At 36.5% G+C, this 18,802-nt stretch overlaps 1 protein-coding gene across 3 annotated transcripts in view; it reads right to left on the bottom strand.

Annotated features, from left to right (window-relative positions):
• The window catches only part of cdkal1 (CDK5 regulatory subunit associated protein 1-like 1), a 209,019-nt gene that overhangs the window by 84,258 nt on the left and 105,959 nt on the right, over positions 1-18,802 (bottom strand). For all 3 annotated transcript variants that reach the window (XM_081597191.1, XM_081597190.1, XM_081597192.1), the window contains exons 9-10: positions 15,323-15,489; positions 3,909-4,054 (exon numbers count right to left, since the gene is read on the bottom strand). In XM_081597191.1, coding sequence (XP_081453317.1) covers positions 3,909-4,054; positions 15,323-15,489 — 313 coding nt within the window. The remainder of the gene's footprint in view (positions 1-3,908; positions 4,055-15,322; positions 15,490-18,802) is intronic.

The following is an 18,802-nucleotide window of genomic DNA, read 5'->3' as shown; positions in this document are numbered from 1 at the left end:
CATAGTTCATCCATAGTGGCCATTATTACAATTAGAAAAAAAGGGAGAGAGAAAAAGCATAATAGCCTGAGAAGGCAATTCAAACACTGCAAAAACACAAAATATTATTTTTGTCTAGTTTTCTATACAGTTATCTTACTACACATGAAATGAGACAAAAACCAACTTGTATTTTACTTTAGAATATTAGCTTGTTTTGGGTAAATAATTGTTGAATATTGATAAAAATCACTGGTTCCATTTGCAGATTTTTTCACTTATAAAATGAAAGAAACACCTCGTTTTCTATTTTTGTATCTTTCTTTGAGAAGAGTATATTTTGCATTGCACGGGGTAGCAGCATAATGTGATCTGGATGTTCAGATATAGGAGAGACTGGTGCACTTGCACAAAATGTCATTATGAGGAAATAATAATATGTGGTAATACTGACACAGCAAAACACTGATGTATGAACTGAATGGCTTAGCACCAAAATACACTAAAGATCTGCTGTTGTATAAATCTTCCACACCACTCATGTCTTCTTGTCATGGTCTGCTCTGCATTCACAGAACCAGATAAAAACACAAAGAAGCAGCATTCAGTTTTCATGCGTCACAAATCTGGAATAAACTTCCAAAAAACTGTGAAACAGCTGAAACATTGACTTCCTTTAAATCAAGGAAAAAAACAGCAGCTCAGATCTTCCTTCGACCTGGAACACTGACCAACATATTTGATTTGTATTGATGATTTTGAAGTTGGCACTTGACAAAATGAAATGTTTGTTACTGGTTTTTCAATTAGTGACTGTATGAATGTTTTATTACTTTTTATTTTTGTGTTTTTAAGATGTAAAGCACTTTGAACTGCCTAGTTGCTAAGAAGTGCTATACAAATAAACTTGATTGATTGAACTCAAGACATCAGAGTTGACCTCAGTCAATAGGATGGCAAAACCCAAGGGAAATCCCAGACTAAAAGCCATTCATTGCCAGTGCATGCCAAATTATTATTCCGTAAACTGGTGGAATGATTTTGTTCTTCTCCTCTTCCTCCTTTCAGCTTAACCAACCCTAAAATTTTAAATTAATACTGCCAGTTTCTGCTCCTCTGGACACAAACACGAGCCATCCCCTGCATACAGGCACATAGCTATTTTACTCCAAGTGTTTTATCTTTAGTCTCGGTGGTCCAAGCGTTTTTTAATACTGAATGAGAGTTCTGGGATAATCTGCCCAGACATTACAGCAAACTATAAAATAAGTGTGGAAAATCCTCTGACCATGTTCACACAGTCTGTAGCAGCGTTTTTTCCACCCTAACAGGATTTTCACCATACGCCATTAGATAAATGGTGTAAATCCTTACATAATTTTATTTCAGTAAAAGACAGAGGAAATAGTGGAAAAAAGTGGAGCAATATTGGTGGAGGAGTACAAATCAACCATTCATTTTAAATATTAGTCAACCCATTGTTAGAATTTTTCACAGCGGAAAATGCTTTGGTTGTAATTACCACAAAATTCTGTGACAATGTCATTTGAAAAATAAATGTAGTCTTTTCTCTTTTCAAAATTGCAGATGGGATGGCTTTAATGGGGTATTCTAGACACAAAGAAAATGAATAATGGCATAGAATAAAAGAAGCAGTAGAGGGAAAATGCACCTTGAAAATAAAAGTAATTCTTATATTCCTGGGGAGTCACCAAACCACTGAGCTCAATTTTATTGCCAATGAACAAAAAGCCAGAGAGGCTTGATAATCAGCACCTGTCTGTCTTTGTTTAGGATCCACAGCGATTTCATACATCTGGACCTAAATCCGGACACCAGAGGATATTTATCTTTCTGAGCCTTGTGTGCTTTTGGGTTAATTTTTTTTTCCTCTTCTTTCAATTTCTTTCATTATCAATAAGGTATTATTTTGGCCTGCCTTGTTTTTATTATTTGTTATAATTTGTGCGACTGTACAATAAGAAAGGACAAAATCACAAAAAGTTGTAGGGCAAAGAAAACCTATAAATGTATTTTTATAACAGCTATTTTCCTATAATATTGTATTTCTTCTTGTCTCTACATGAATGTAATATGTCCTCATGTATTTCTGCATCTTATGTAAACTCACTCAAACAGGAGTGTATGTATTTAGCTTGCCTGAACTTCTGGCCTCTCTCCCAGAACTTGAACTGCACCCCTGATACAACAACAGCAGCCAAACGGGTCACACTGCTATAAATACAGTCAATTTTACCGAGACGACATCAAATATTCTTATTTGGATTTCTTTACGCAACAGAAGCAGAAAACACATGACAACTCAAAAAGAGGCTGATTACGCTTCATATGTGGTAGTTTATGTGTGTTTTGCACATTGTGTTTGCCCGTCTTTAGCGGTTTTTAGAGTTTTACAATGATGAACAGAAACCAGCATCAAGGAACAATGCTTAGCTTTAACTAAAGTCTTTAAGAAATAAAGACAGAGACATCTAGCACCAGCTGAAGATTTGCCTGAAAAATACTTAATTTGACCAAAGCCACTCACAATACAGGCTGCAGGTCTAAAAAAGGAAAAATGTGCTTCTCTATTCATTTCTTAAACACCAACCATGGAACTATACCTGATCCAAACTCTGCTAGTAGTTGGAACAGATACTTGGAAACTGCGCAGATCATTTTCAAAGGACACACAATGACCTGAATAACACTATTACACTAATGCCTGGCTTTAGGCAATGTATTTTACATATTTTGCTGGAGTCTAACCATACATGAGACAGTTACATAAAATCTATTGATAGCTGCTGTGCATGGATTTTTGTTGCTTAGAGAAAATTCAACATAAACAAGACTACAAAGACATGTTTGCACTGACAGAGAGCAATTTATTACTTACTTGGAAACAGTACTGCCTTGATTCATAGTACAAAACTGCTACTTTCTTCAGCTACTTAACATGCTGGCAATGTATTGCAAGTACCTCAAGATTCTGACATCACTGATATGAAATTATACAGTTCCTATGGTCTGATTTCCTTCTAACGATCTATAGTGAACTATAATTTATAACATGCTTGTTCTTTATTTCTAGAAATGTTATATAACCTGGCACTAACCAATGACATGCTTTCCTGTATCACATGAATATGTGAAATAAATATATTTCAGATAAATCTCTATAAAGCATATACTTAAAGCATCTAATGTTTATTTAATATTCCACTATAGTGTCCTACTATAATTAGTAATTTCCTAAAATATTATCTGTTTTAAAAACAGAAAATCAACTTTTCACTTTCAAGGCAACGAAATTGGCCTTCATAGGTGTTTTTTTCCATACAGTACTTTGTGACTTTGCCTTCACAAAGGCAAAGTCACAATTTTGCCTTTGTGAAGGCAAAATTGACCAATTTAAAATTGGTCAATTGTGTTTTTTCTTACATGAAGTCATGGATGTCAGGAATCAAGCCTCAACAATCCAGTCACCTCCACATTTTATAATGTCAATTAAAAATTTCAGGTGTCAAGTGAAACTTAGATAATTTGGTCAAAGAATTACACGTATATAGCAGAAAAAGTGCGAATTGTAGAAGATATGGCATATTTAAAATTATACATGCTTGAAGATGCACAAAGTTTGCCTTGAGAAATAAAACCATAGTTTGGATATCCAACTTAGTACCAACTGAAAGCACCAGATGGTTTGTTATACAAAGCCACCTGGAAATTTGTCCTTGGAAAACACATTCAGATCTTCAGCAAATAACTTAAAGAGTCATACTTCAATCACGTTCTATCTTCCAACTAGCAGAAAATGTTTTTTTTTTTTAAATAAGGCCAAGGTTTAACAAATCTTGAACATATTGTGTTTAGCTCAAGCAAAGTAGTTATATTAAGTGTATATTTTAATGTGTACTAAGTCTTACTTGTCTTTGAGGAAGTCCACAACTCTTCTGAAGTCATCAATGCAATATTCCCTCTTCATGTCCATCAGGACACTGTCTGAGGCCGACTGCACGGGAACATGAAGGAAGGCATAAACACGGGGATGATTTAAAATCTTTGCCATCTCCTAATGGTATACACAGAGAAGGAGACAGGGGCATGGAAGGAAAATGGGAAATAAATTAGTAGAAATATTTTAAAAGGCGGTGTTAGTCTTACATTTTATGTACATGTACAAAGTTACTTGTGTCATTGCAATTTCAAAGAGTCTTGAGAAAAATTCAATGTTCTACACACTATTCCAAATAGCCCACGCAGTTCCAAAGCAACCTAATTACCCTAATTAATTGGAAACAGCTGTTGCCATCAACAGGTAAAAAACAGTAGCTCTCTGCAGCTGGTTTGTGGTGAGTCAAGACTAAAAACCAAAGAGCTAAGCACCTGTGGGTGCAGTACACAGCAGCATTAAAAAATACAAGATCTTTCACATAGAGAATATTGCAGAAAATCAAAAGTGACACCTGCACTGTTAAGGCTGGTAGTGTAAAGGGTAAAATGTCTGAGGATTCCCATGAAGGTAAATCTTAAGAACACCATCCCAATAGTCAAACATGGTGGTGACAACATGATGGTTTGGGGATGCCTTTAAGTCAGGGTTCAAAAGGCAACTTAATCATGGAAAAAGAAGACTACATCAAGACCAGCAATAGCAAGCAATTTGCTAAGAAACTTGCTCTTGGGCAACTGCGGATGCTTCACATCACATATTAACACCCACTCTACAGTTATGCAGTGCATCCCTGACCCCTAAAACACTTCTCGTCTTTTAAAAGAAAACTGTGTAATGCACACTTTCTGCCAGGGAGAGACATAATTTGGGGCTTAATAGCAAAATTCTTCATTTAACCCACTTAACATAAAATTGTCCTTGGATGCCTTTGTTAAAAACATTTGACAATGGATTAAAAGACATTTTCACTCAACATTCAATAACCTGGTCTATACAGAGCTAACAGTTTGACAGTTTTCTATAGATGTATCGATGTAAAACTTATTTTAGCAGAAAACCACGACATGACAAAGAAATTAATGTGAATTAAGAATAGCAGAAATAGAATCAACAAAAGAACCGCTTGGAAGTAAGTTACGTTTGTCAAATGTTGGGAAGCCAACATAATTCAGTTTTTTTAACAAGCAAACCTGCAATGGACAAAAACATTTAAATAAAAAGTTATGTCAATGTTCCTTAAGTTATGATGTGCATAATTAAAAAAAACAAAAAACTTTCTAATACAGGCATAGTACCTCTGTGCAGAAGCTTCAGCTAGAGGCCAATAGGTTAATATTTTCACTAAGAGATCCTTGATAACAAATAATTTGAGCTCAGAAACAGAAACTCAAATATTTCTATACAAATTAATCACAAACCCCTGAAAAAGAAGAATTTAAAATCTCTCTCTTGGATCATTGAATAAAACGAGAAGCTCCATTAACATTCCTGCTTCTTTGTGTAATCTTTTCCCTACAGACCTTCAATAATGCCTTCTCCTTTCAGTTTTTCATTTATCTTTTTCATATTGCTAAAAGAGACCAAGCAGTGGGAATTTGTTGTACACCCAGCAGATGCAAAGTCCCAGGAGTCAAGGTTCTTCCTGCAGAGACTCTTTGTGTGAGAAACACTGATAGCTACTACTGAGAAACGCAGGTCCCCATTTCAAAATGATGATGAAGGAAAAGAAAAAATACATAAAGTCTTTAATTAACCCATTGGAGATTTTGGACCCTGAGGTTTCTAACTGTTTTTACTAAGAGTTATACAAATACTTATGGTAAGCTTTGTTCCAGAGTTTCGTTTAGGAGAAAGAAGAGTAATAGTTACTTGCTGAGTAACAAAAAACAACCTGAAGATCAATTAAACATAGTAACGTAATAAATTTCTTAAAAACGTTACATATATTAAAAACATGCAGATTTTCCTCTCAAAGATGAGAATCAAACAAGAATGAGAGAAATTAAGATTCTTGACATGATCTCAGCCGAGTAAAGTTAAGGTCTTAAGAAAACAACTGAACTGTGACATGAAACGAGAGGAGAAAACTTAATTTGGTGTCTTTTGAGCTGGAATGTCGGGAACTTTAATTGTGACATAAGAAAACCAGCAAGCTTTATTTGATCACAGATCTAGTAAATGTAAATGTAAATGGCTCCAGATGGATAAACAGCGGTCAACAAAACCACAACATGCAATAAAAACACAGCCTGAGCAGTTTGATTTTTTCTGTCTTCGCTCTTACACTTTTAAACATAATTATTAAAGTTTTATTCTATCTTTTGTTTTTCTTTTACTCAAATTATTTCCTCTCTAAAACAGTTCGAGAGACCACAGATGTGAGGGATTTTTTTTTGTGATGGACATAATCAAGATGGTATCATCATCATGCTAATCACCATAAGAAAAAGAAGAGAAAAAAAGAGTCGGGAGGAAGGAATGATTTAATGATTCCCTACAAGAATATGCTGATTGCAGTCCATTTTCTCAATTAAGAGCTATTGTTGAACGCTCTCTCCTCCATACGAAGACACTAAAGCATATGTGCACAGGAACGCACACACAGACACAGCTCAGTGGCAGCGCCACAGGGGGTTGACCGCAGGAAGCTCCAAATTAGAAAGAATTAATTTGGTTGGAAAATGGAGCTTGATTGGTGACAGAAATCAGGCTGCAGCACGAGAGTGAATGTGGCTGCACCATAAAACAGAAAAAAAGAAAAATGTATGAAGCAGATTGCATTTTGGTGATTTTTTTAAAGGTTAATTTAGCTCCATATTGATTAGATTCTTTCTTGTAATTCTTTTAAAAGTAGAAGTCTCTTTGATGTCTTAAAATATCCAATGTGACACATGAGAAGTGTCGTGAACCTTAAAGCCACAAAAATGTGGAAGAAAACAAGAAGACATGTGCCAGAGCTAAAATGCAACATGCGACACGCAAACAACCATAATCAATATTTTTCTATCTAATCTGGGTGCAATAAAAACAAACCACTCTTCAAATGGCAATACAATTACACTTGATTTGACTAGCCGTAATAACTGCTAAAAAGCTCTTCTCTGTCTGTGCCTTTCTAGAGTGGACCGTATTCCATAATTTCTTGAACTAATTTGTCTGTCAGAGACTAGACACATTCTGACATTCAGATGTGGAGCACAGGTTTTTGCAGATCATGGTGCCTACATTGATACAAAACCATGCTTGGATAAAAGGTTGAAGAAATTTAGTCTTTCTTTACAAGTCTCCAAACTCAGTAGAATTATCAAGTGGCAAGTACAATTGTCGTTAAAAGAAAGCTCCTTTAGAGTTTTCCTTCGACTAAAGCAAAATAACTTTCTTTATTGTGTATTCACACCAAAGCCTAAAGAATTTTACACAAAGTAAAATAAGATTCAAGTGGATATATAAAAGGAAAGAGAAGCTTATGTGAACTTAAAAATTGAAGGAGCTGTTAAACTTTAAAATTGTCAGAATAAAGTAAAAAGGTCAAAACTCCACCAGCTAAAATATTTTATATTGAATGGATAATTCAGATGTTTTTGTATAGATCTGCACACCTCTCAAACACATTGCAATCACAATATTAGTCAATGTCTTATTAGTATTAAGCAATGTGAAAAAGGTGATAATTGTTAAATATTTTCCAACAACCCGCGAGTTCATACGTTGCATATCAGTATAATATTCAGCATGTTTGCTGGAGTCTCTCTCCAGTAGATTTATTGAGCCTCAACGTACACTACAGTGGCGTTACTTCATCAGAGCTTTTGACAGAAACAAATCTTATCTGGTATTACATAAACCACCAGTATGGTATTCCACGACCTAAAGGTTCACTATCCTCTGTATGTTTTTGGTTTTTGGAGAGGATCATAAAACATAGACACAGTTTAACTTGGTAAAGCTTATCATTAATGTCAATGTCCCTGCAAACGGATATCATTTATTTATGCTGCTTTAAACAACAAATAAGGCTTGCGAATGTTTCACAAACTGTCAGCAGATTTCTCTACGGCAATATTAGAAAAAAAAGGCAATTTTGTATTCTGCTGTAAGGAATAGCAGTAAGAGGAGCTCTGTGTGATGCTCTGACCTGCCTTGTGTCCATAAGGAACGACCAGAGACAAAGAGCTCATGTCAGAGTTTTGATTGATATTGTTGGACACTTTCTAATTCAGGACAAAATACCAACTTGTTTGATCAAAACGTCATGAGAACTTTCACAAAGGTCAAGTAAAAGCTTCCATTTCAGTGTTTCTAAAATGAGTCTTCTGCTGCACAAATACAAAACACGTTCAGCATCACAAAGATTTTTAATTTAACTGTATACACTGCTGCCGTCTACGTATTTGATTTATCCTCTGCGGAGGAACTTCATGCAATCCTACTCAAGTTCTCTGGGCTTCAAATGATTCTGCTTGAGTGCTAACACATGAAACAGTTTACAAGTTATTGCAGCAGATGTAATCAAGACCAGACCCTTCTCTTCTATACCTTATTGTTGGTTCAAAAGCAAGACAGACATAAAAAAGAAAGAAAGAAAAGGTGCGCTTTTGAAAAATACATTTATGGTTTGTAACATTTACATCTTTTAATAGACTTTGAAGTAAATTTACAGAAGTTGTAAAGTGTAACCACTGTGACAGAATCGTCTGTGTAGTTTTATTGCCTCTCGTCCAGACTCAACGGCTGAAAACCACGTCAGTCAATACTCCCGCAGTAGTAGGGATTACCTGCAGAATGTTAGAAGACTCAATTTACAGAGATGGCATGGTTACGAATCCCAGAGTAGGAAAATAAAGTTTTGGGAATAATGTTTAAGACCGCAAAAACTAAAACATGGCTTAAGTCTGCTAAGGAAGCATGATTTGTACATTTATAACCCATCCAAGGCATGTCATTTTTTCTCTCTCCTCTGTTATTAAGATCATCATAGCCATATAGATTAACCGGCAAATATTAACAGGGTTTAGTTTGTGTGTAACTGTAAACAAAATTAGCCTAAAAATCATTCCTGTAACAGAGGTGTAAATCAGGTTGCAGCATTACACATTTCAAACACCTTCTGCTTCAATTTACCCTGGAGGATACAGCAAATCTGCAGCACCTCCTGTGATGCACATTAAATCTAAATTTCATTGTAAAAGAAAAATTTGCTATATTTGTGACACTTGACTGTCACATTGTGTTAATGTGCTGGTTTAGAATTAGAGTTAGATACATCCTATTGTGTAATTTTTCTTTGATAGCATATCAAAAGTTTGCTTTAAGCAGGAAAAGATTAAGGCAAGTAAACAGGAAGCACTCCAAAACCACCACACATTAAACAAGATTGTGAACAAGCCTCGGTTTTGGAGCTGGAGGTTAGATTGTAAACTACTGATAAATTAGTTTACTCTCTGAAAGATAAGAGTGTGCATGTGTGTATATGAATGTTTGTTTAGGCCAGAGTATAGTATGATAGTTTATCAAACTTTGTGAAACCTGTTGACCTAACGTATCGAGGTGCATTTCACATAGAAACATCTGAGAAGCTTTCTGTGGGAACCACTTGGAGAAGGGCTTATGTTTTTGGGAAAAAAAAATGCAAGTAGATGGATTGGATGATTACTGTCAATCAATCACCCAATAATGAATGTTTTTTTATAGATGCAGCAGAAAAAGTAATTGTGGATGCAGCTGCTGTTCATGGACCTGTGTGGGTGATGAGGCAAATAGCAGTAGAACGAGAGACTCCTTTATGAAGAACAATCCCACTTATTAATAATGCTGACGTTTAACAATTTAATGTTTTTTTTGTCTGAAATAAAGGGGAATAAAAGTGAGACTGACCTGTGAAATTTAAATATGGAGACCAAAACATAAGCCCACCCTCAGCCCCAGCAAGAAGTCTGTGCTGAGATGAAACCAACCTTTCAGAGCTATAAAAACACTGGTGCAGAGAAAGCCCAGACCCTGCCTCCAAGTAAGTCATGTTCCAAATATTAGCTTAAAAATCAAATTTAAAGTCTTAATTTTGATGCTTTTCATAATTCAAAAGCATGACTATAACAGCCTTATGCTGTCATGGCTGCAGTATGAAAACTGATGTGAAAATGAAGAAAAGGATAACATGAGGGGTATCCAAAGAACTGAAAGACAACCTCCAAAGAAGTTAAAGGTGGACTCCAAGGTCAAGGTACATCAGTGTCAAATTGCACCCTCCGTCGTCATTAGAGCCAAAGTCAACTTCATGGGAGACGACCAAAAAGTGAGACTTGAAATTCCTACAGTGCATAGTGGCAACCCGCAAAGCTTCTGGGAGAATATTGTTTGAGCAGATGAGACTAAACTGGGGCTTTTTGGCAAGATGCATCAGCTCTGTGTTCACAGATGCATACAGAGAAAAGAACACTGTCCCTACTGTGAAACACTGAGAAGGCTCAGTTACTTTCTGGGGCTGCTTTGCTGAATCTGGCACAAGGATTCTTGAATCTGTGCATGGAACCATGAAATCTTAAAACTTTCAAGGCATTCTGGAGAGAAATGTGCTGCCTCGTGTCAAAAAGCTTGGTTGCCCAGGTGACATTTGATGTGGTCATACTGTTATGGCTGATCATTAAATTTATTCTCATTATTTACTCCTCTTGCTCCCTGATTCAGCCATAACTATAAAAGCTCACATTAGTATACAAATGTTCATAAGCACATTTCATGGAGAAACTTAAGTGGAGACTGATAGAAATTGAAGACCAAAAATATATATATGAGCGGAGAGAGAAATATATCTGAAAATGACAGACTTTTTTTTTCTATGTAGCCACTGAAAAAGGAACTCCTGACAGCACAATGCAATCAACTAAAATGTCAGAGAGAAGTGGCCCATGAGAGGAGATTGGGCCTTTAACTGCTCCAATCAACAAATGGTGCTAGGAGGCAGCAGACATCTGTCAAGAAAAACAGGCTGCAGATGAGAAAAAAAAAGTGCTCTTGTGTGACAGAAGGAGACAGCACAAAAGTGTTGATCTGAATGTGTGCGAGAGGGTGATCTTTAGCAGGCTAGTGGTGAAGTTACTTGGCCTTTTCAGCTTCAATCACAGCCATTCAGTTTGATGATCTTATATAAGTGCTGGTCTTCTGTAGAAATGGAAAGACAGCAGGGTATTATTTGGCCTTACTTAAAAATGATGGATAAATATACTTCTGAGGACTGGCCCTCATCACAGCATTCATATTACCACTATAATCATGAAAAGTTAGAAGAAAAAGGGAAGTTAAAAGGCTTTGAATGCCTTCTTAAAGGGAAGAAAATAATTTATTGATAAAACCAAGCATGGAGAAAGCTAATGGCTGAAGTGGCGGGTGACTAATAATGCTATATATTTTAATTTACATGGTAAAAGATGGAGAGAAAAAAAAAAGTGCACAATAAAATTACTAGAGCTAGCAGAAAATTAGGCCAGGGGAGGAGAGAAAGGAGAAAGGGTAAATAGGGGACAGGAGCAACAAAAGAAAATGACAACTTAAGGAAGACCATTCTTATCTTTCTTTATGTAGGTTAATTGACTGAGGAATTAAAGCAGGAAAAAAAAGATATAATGCAACTCACTGCATAGACATTAACAATAAAAGAGCTGGTAGCATATGAAATGATTCTTAACATACATCCGCACAGAGTAAGCTAGTGTGTCACCCAAGTATATTTCTAATTATCAGTTAATTGTTATTCCCTATCATTAGGAGGATGGTTTTTTAATTGTAATGTAGCCAAGCAGAAAGCCTACCTATACATGAGGGGGGCAATTAGACACCTCCATTAACCCCTGGTTAATTACAACCTCTATTGCTGCTTCCCACAGCACTTATTTTATACTCTTCCTTACCCCTCGTCTCTATCCCCGGGCCTTCATCCCTCTGTTTTCCTTCTTTTTTCCTTAATTTCTGCCCTCATTTCATTTATGTATAATCTCACTCATCCTTGATTCTTCAACTTTAACTAGCTGTAGTAAATCTAAGTAAACAACACTGATCTGTCCGGGTTAGACTGCCCTACTCTTGCTCCCAATCTTTATGTTATATTTTCACAAGTGAAACATAAAAAGTTGAATTGTAGAACTGTAGCAAAGTTTATGCTAATTTGTATCATTCAGATCTAACTAAATATGTCAGACTCATTTGAATAGAAGCCAGTTTATTTATACTCGTATAGCTTTCAAAGAAGCAATTCTTTCCAGAACATTTTATTAAGAAGGAAGCCAAAAGTAAGGAAAATATACACACACATTTTGGAAAAACATACCAGAATCATGTGAAGAACTATTTTTTTATCACTGGTGACTGTAAAGGTTCCGATGAACAAAGTACTGAGGGCGTATGGTAAATGTATTTTCTGTTAAGTGCAACAAAACTTAAACTTTATCTAAATTGCTTTTGGATTTCTGATTATTTGTACAATGTATCGTCTATTTTATCCTTGTTTTTTATGTTTGCTAAACCATTTACCTGCCAGTTATAGGATGTGAAAATTAGCATGTTTCTAGCATATTTACACATTGTATTTAGATCAAACTCAACCATCCATTTTTCTAATGAAAATTATTGAGTTTATAGGAAAAAAAAAAGAATGCTTCCTAAATAAGGACATGTTTCAGAATAATCCGTTTCTAAGCTACTTCTAGAGAACATGAGACACAGCCATGACTGATGTTAAGGTGCGGCATTTAATCATAACATCAGGTGAGGTTCACTTTTAAAGAAATTCAAGTCTTGCAACTCCAAAGAGAAAGAAAAAGTTCAGTGCCTCACACCCGCATTGCAACATGTCAGTGTTATTTAATTCTGACATGTTGCAGAATTAAACACTCCACCACAACTGAGTAGTGGAGTTCATTCGTAGACCTGCAAACACTCAAGTCCAAACTTGCAAACAAAACTACAATAATTTGGGATTTGTTTTCCATCTTTTCGTTAGTATTACTGTACAGCAGCAGCCTAATGTGACCTCTAAAGCTAAACAAAATCAAACAGCCAAAAATAACATCAACAAAAAGCTGAATTGAGGTGTTGGCTGACTATGACCAAAACTCATGCAAATGTATATGTGTACCTCATTAAACGGATCCTAAAGATCAGAAATTGATTCAAATTTCTTATATTGGTCAACAGTAACTAAGTTGTTACTTTGAGGGTGTGGGGGCATTTCACCCCAGTCCTAAAGCAGCGCCAGATCATTACACTGTTTTATTTTGAATAGTCTGTTATTTTTCTGAAAGGTTGTTATATTAGCATTAGACCACATGTAACTGGATGCACACCTTGTAAAAAGTTGTACCGTCATACCACAGAGTATTTCCCAGAGGTATTAGGAATCATGAAGATGTTTTTTGGGTGAGGGGGGAAGTGAGAGAGACAGATCTTTCTCTTCGGTTTTCTCAGCAGTGAGTTTGATCTTAGAACTGTCCCACAGAGGCAATTTTTGCCAAGTCTCATTGTAGAATCATGGACACTGGGCCTTACTGAGTAAAGTGATACCTGCAGAGCTTTTGATATTACTCTGGGTTTCTTTGTGACCTTCTCAACTCTTCAACTGACTTTAGTTTCTCCTGTGTTGTTGATACTTTTAAGTTTTTCTTAGAATACTTTATGTATTTCTGCTTTCTACAGGTCAGGCAGTTATTCGTAAGGCTGATGAAATAACATTATAATGTTAAAATGTCTTTGATGATCAAACATTAAAGTGTAACAAAATAAGCAACAGAAGAAATATGGATATTGAAAAATTCTTTTTTTTTTATTTCACAGCACTGCAAATTTCCTCCCAGTCTTACTATTCTTGCTGACATTTTCAACTCTGTTAATGAACTCATTGCAGGACTTAGCAACTAAATATGAAACTGAGCTACAAGGACAGACATCATCTCTGTTGAGAATGATATTTGCACTCCTTGATCTGAGCATTTTCACCCAGAGAGCAATTCTTAAATTGCTTGCTGTAGCATCATAGAATTTAAAAATCAACCTTTTCTGCAAAGGAGAAATCGTTCATTAAGTAAAAGGTTACCAGAGCTTTTTTTTATTATACTAACTGGTGTTTTCAAGCTTTTTTAAGAATCAGAATGATTCCTCTTGCCATTAATCTTGTGCCTCCCTAATAAGAACTTAACATAGGATATATTTGAAAAATTATGCCTGCTAGAAAAATATCTCCTTGGTTTTATTTTAGAGCAACATGGACCACAGCAGCCCAGCATAAGCCGAGGTGGCTTGATTCATGCCTTAAAACCACATCAAAAGCAAACCATGATTGTTTATTTCTCTAACCGGGTGTCTTGTCTTAATAATTGAAACCACATTTGTTTTTCAGATTATTAGCCACAGCAAAATCAATTCCTAGCAGAAGTTTTCCATACTCAAACTACAGCCTTAACTTTACATCATACATCTATCGATTATTAATTTACTGATCCTAAATAAATAAGATTAAGACACCACGCTTTAGAAAGCTGCATATTTTTTGTGGCACTCTTTACTCAGTCTAATGCCCTTATCTCCTTTTCAGTTTTCATTAGCACTACTCTGAACTACGTTAGTGCCTAAAATTTCTCTATAAATGTATGCACTGTCAATTCATAGTGAAATCTGTGATAACATTAATAAATTCTTGTCCAATTAATTCTAGACGATTCTTTCAAAGAGAGAGCCAGATAAAAATAAAAATCATTCTAAATACTGCATCTTTAGTGGAGCAGGAGAAAATCAGAGGAACAAACTGGGGAAAAAAAGACGAGGGTAAACAATGTCCATTGTTCTACTAGAAAAGACAATAATGACTGATAGAACTGGGGTGGCTAAAGAATACACAATGGTCTTTAATTGACTCATTAGAGAGGGAGAAAATGAACTAATGAGCAGAGAGAAGGCTGGAGCTGAACTGCTTGGTAAGCAGAACGGACAGCAATTTAGTTTATTAAATCTAGGCAAAGCAATATTGTTTTTTTTTCACAAAGAGAAGAGAGAGTATGAGGTTTGGGGGGAGGGAGGGGTGGAAAGCCAAACGGTGTGGAGGAAATGGTCTTACGAGCCTAAGTATTTTAGTTAATTTGGCCAAAATGTACCATTGTTTTGATTATACTTTTGGGTGGCATGTGAAGTTGGCATCAAGGAACCATGAATCAAATTACAGTTACAATCTGAGGATTATAACGAAACAATGAAATTAACCATCATGCAGACCATTTATGATACAATGTGGACCTGGTTAGGTTTATAATTAGCCAAGAGCCGCCTGGGGTTGTGATTAGGAAAACAAGGTCCAATGATAAAGTGTAAAGCGATGGAAATCAGACTGTGTGTGTCTGTGCATACCTCCAGGTGTTCCAGGATGTAAGGAGGGTTGGTCATGCCCAGCCTCAGCATGGCTCCTTCAGGTATCTCCTGCACTAATCTCCACAGTAACGTAGGCAGGTCTGTCCCTATGTCTCTGCCGTAAGCACCAGTGTCTTCACTTGTCAACCAGATCTCACACACTCCCTCTGGAAAGATAGGTGGAAAGAAATCACACAAAATTTAAAAAAACTAATTAGAAAAGCTGTGCTTTTTAAAGCTTTTCATGTCAAAACTGGTGACATAACCAAAAAAAATGTTTTATAACCAATAAGTAGTTTAGGATCATCCGGAAGGGATGATTGCACAAAAAGAAAAAACAAATTGCTGAATTAGGTAAAAACTCCCATGTGGGCTTTCTCTACTTTGATTGTAGCTGCCTTTACACGTCAGGGAATGTCAGGCTTCATCAACAGAGTTTAAAATAACTCCACCTATTGTAGGTAATGAATATTAAACCCCCTAGGTTGAAGCCGGTTGGGGATTTTCAACAAAAGTGATCTGTTTGTATCCCAAGAAATCAGCTGTGGGACAACCTGTGAATTTACATCAGATATGTTACCAGTGTAGCAAAGTAAAAGCAATTGAGACCAGAAGTAGCTCACACAAAATGGGAAAAGGAATCGTTTTGTATAAAAGGAGAGGAATTAACAAAAAAATAAACTTGTGTTTAATCAAAATCCATTTTTCTTTGTTTTGTCAATTTATGCAAATTTGCTCGAGCCACCAATAGCCCACATCCTCGGCTTGCCAACAGCTCTCCTCCAAATGCTTTCCCTCCTTTACGTCACTAAGCCCCTTGCTGTCAGTACCTAAATGCTCCAAGGCTTTAGTAGAACCCTATTCATGACAGTCAGTGACAAGCATTAAAAATAACCATCCTACAAACAATTACTGCAGGAATGGGAAGGTCAGATGCAGCAAGAGGGGATGATCTACTGGCTTCACAGTAAATTAGAGCCACGCTCAGTGCTACTGTCTAATGATCTGTCACTGGGCTGTAGGTTTGGAAATGGTCGAATGTCTGCTTAAGCTATGTGTTAAGACATATTATCTCATGCAGGCACACAAAAATAGATTTGCACTTACAGAGGCACAAGGCAAATTGCACGCACACTGGCATAAAAATGTGCGCAACCATCATTATCATTAACTGTGCGAGGACAGACAAAGATGCATGTGGTCATTTAGATAGCAAAAATTATGCTTGGCTAATTGGACAATAGTGTGTCTGTGTGGCGGTTGCGTCAAACAGAGAGATACAGATGATACAAAGTAGGAGTTGGATGGATTTTCATGGGAGGGCTGAATTAAAACTGATGGAAGTGTAATTGTCAGAAGCTGATTTAAAAGGTTTGGAGATATCATCATCATGAACATTAAAATGCAATGAAGATTTCCGAAACCAACCAATGTCTGAAAACATCAAAACCAACAACTGATCTCACATTCTCAGATCATATCACGCCAACATCAACACACACATACACGCACACACACACAACACAGTGTGTCCTTTGTGTGGGACTCGGTAACAGTGGAGTTCATTAGTTCTTTTTATCTTTTTAGACTTCTTTTAAAATAATTTTCTGGGAATACCAGCGATGTTTCACCAACATCACAGTTGCAAAAGCAATCTTTTTTTCTAAGGGCCGCTGAAAAGCTCGAGGTCAAGCTCCACACTGGGACATATTAACCACCGTCAGTATTCATAATTAAAAAGAATCTGTTAAAATTACATTACTGAAGTGGTGTTTTGCAGCAAGATGATTTATCCATAATTTGAGACGTTTCTGATCTTTCAGTCCTAAACGATGGTGCTGAGTGGAGTTCTCTCTCAACTTGTACGGGATAAATTATTTCAGTCTCACTCCCATGTCAAGGCCCTTTACTGCATCATCTGCATCCTGAGATTGAGTTTTTTTCCCCCTACATCTAGCCCATCGGCAGTCAGATTTAACGCAACAGCTCTGCCCCAGAGGAGCCACCCCTGAGAGGCTGCTTAATACAGGGTCAGACCTGTGGTTAATTGGTCTGAAAACTGAATGTATTCCTCCCAAAAACAAAATTCCTGAGATTCCAACAACACAATGCTGTCGAGGTTGTGTAACGTCTGCTTTACACACACCTATTGTGGCTTCCTAGTTCACTATGTTAGAGGAGGGTGATGCTTTGGAAAATCTCATGTTTACTCAAGGCCATAGTCATTAGTAGATCTCCAGATAAACCCAACAACCTGACCAATAATATGGCCTTTGGCTTGCCTCTCTCTGTTCCTTGTCATTAGGTGTGCCGATGGTGTTATTGTTGGCCAGGAATGTAGGGAAGGTAGCCGTCAGGAAAAGCCTGCTTGTCCTCCTCTCTCCATCTGGTTAGATACAAACTACACAGCTGCTTCCTCAGGGTAGGAGCAGTAGTGTCTGGTCGAAATTATGTTCCCAATATTACTTAGAAGCACTAATTACTAAATATGATAAGTGGAGTAATGATCAGGCTTTTCTATTCCACACTGATTTCTAGTGTTGCTTAGGGTCTTACATAAGCAAAAAGAAAAAAAAAGGAGAGAGGGTTGGATGTGCGGGGGGGTTCGGCCTTTGATAGAGAAAGCAGCTCTGATTCAAACAGTATATCACAAATCAAAATATTTCCACATACCGTTGTGGAAGATATTTGCTTCCTTTCAGATTTTTCCTGTTTTTGCTGTTCCCTCCAGCCCCCCTGCCAGGCCCTCAAATTAATTTTTCAGATCACTATACAAATTTTTAAATCAGCAAAAGATATGCAGAGTAAGTACAAAACACACACTGAAGTACTACATTAGTTTTAAGGCAGATGTAAAATGTACACCTTCCAAAAGGTGCATCTCATAAATCAACAATACTTTCACAAATGTATTGGGAACCATTTTTATTTATTTATTTTTTTTTTGTGAAATCATTTTCTTTTTGGTCAGCAGTGGTTTCCATCTTAGATGCCTTCCATGAACACTTTTGTTGCCCAGCCTGTTTCCTATCATTGCATCATCAAAGTGAGGTCTAAAGAGCTTTAGAAGCTATTCTGGGTTCTTTCGTGACATCCTGGAAGAGTCATTTATGTGATCTTCTGGGAAAGTTCCCCACTGTTCCATGCTTTCTCCATTTGTGGATAATGGCTTTCACTGTGGTTTGCTGGAGTTCTGAGGCCTTAGTTTCTCAGCTAATCATGAATTTCTTTAGATCATTCCATGATGTGTTGCTTTTGAGATTACTTAGCCAACTTTAGGCTCTTAAACAGGTTCAAGCATGGTGTGGCTAGTGAAACCTAACACAAAAGAATATGGTTTATTATAGTTAATTAATGGTTTACCAAAAGGGGGAGTTTTATTTCCAAAACGGGTTTGGTTGGGTTGAATATATGTTTTTCCTTAATAAATGTTCAAAACTATTTGAAAAAGTCCTCTGATTAGCCGTGTCATAATGAATA

The sequence above is a fragment of the Poecilia reticulata genome, chromosome 16 (assembly GCF_904066995.2).
Source record: "Poecilia reticulata chromosome 16, P_reticulata-male-v2, whole genome shotgun sequence".
Lineage (NCBI taxonomy): Eukaryota > Metazoa > Chordata > Actinopteri > Cyprinodontiformes > Poeciliidae > Poecilia > Poecilia reticulata.
Note: the sequence above shows the minus strand (reverse complement) of the source record. Positions and strands in the feature narration are given on the sequence as shown.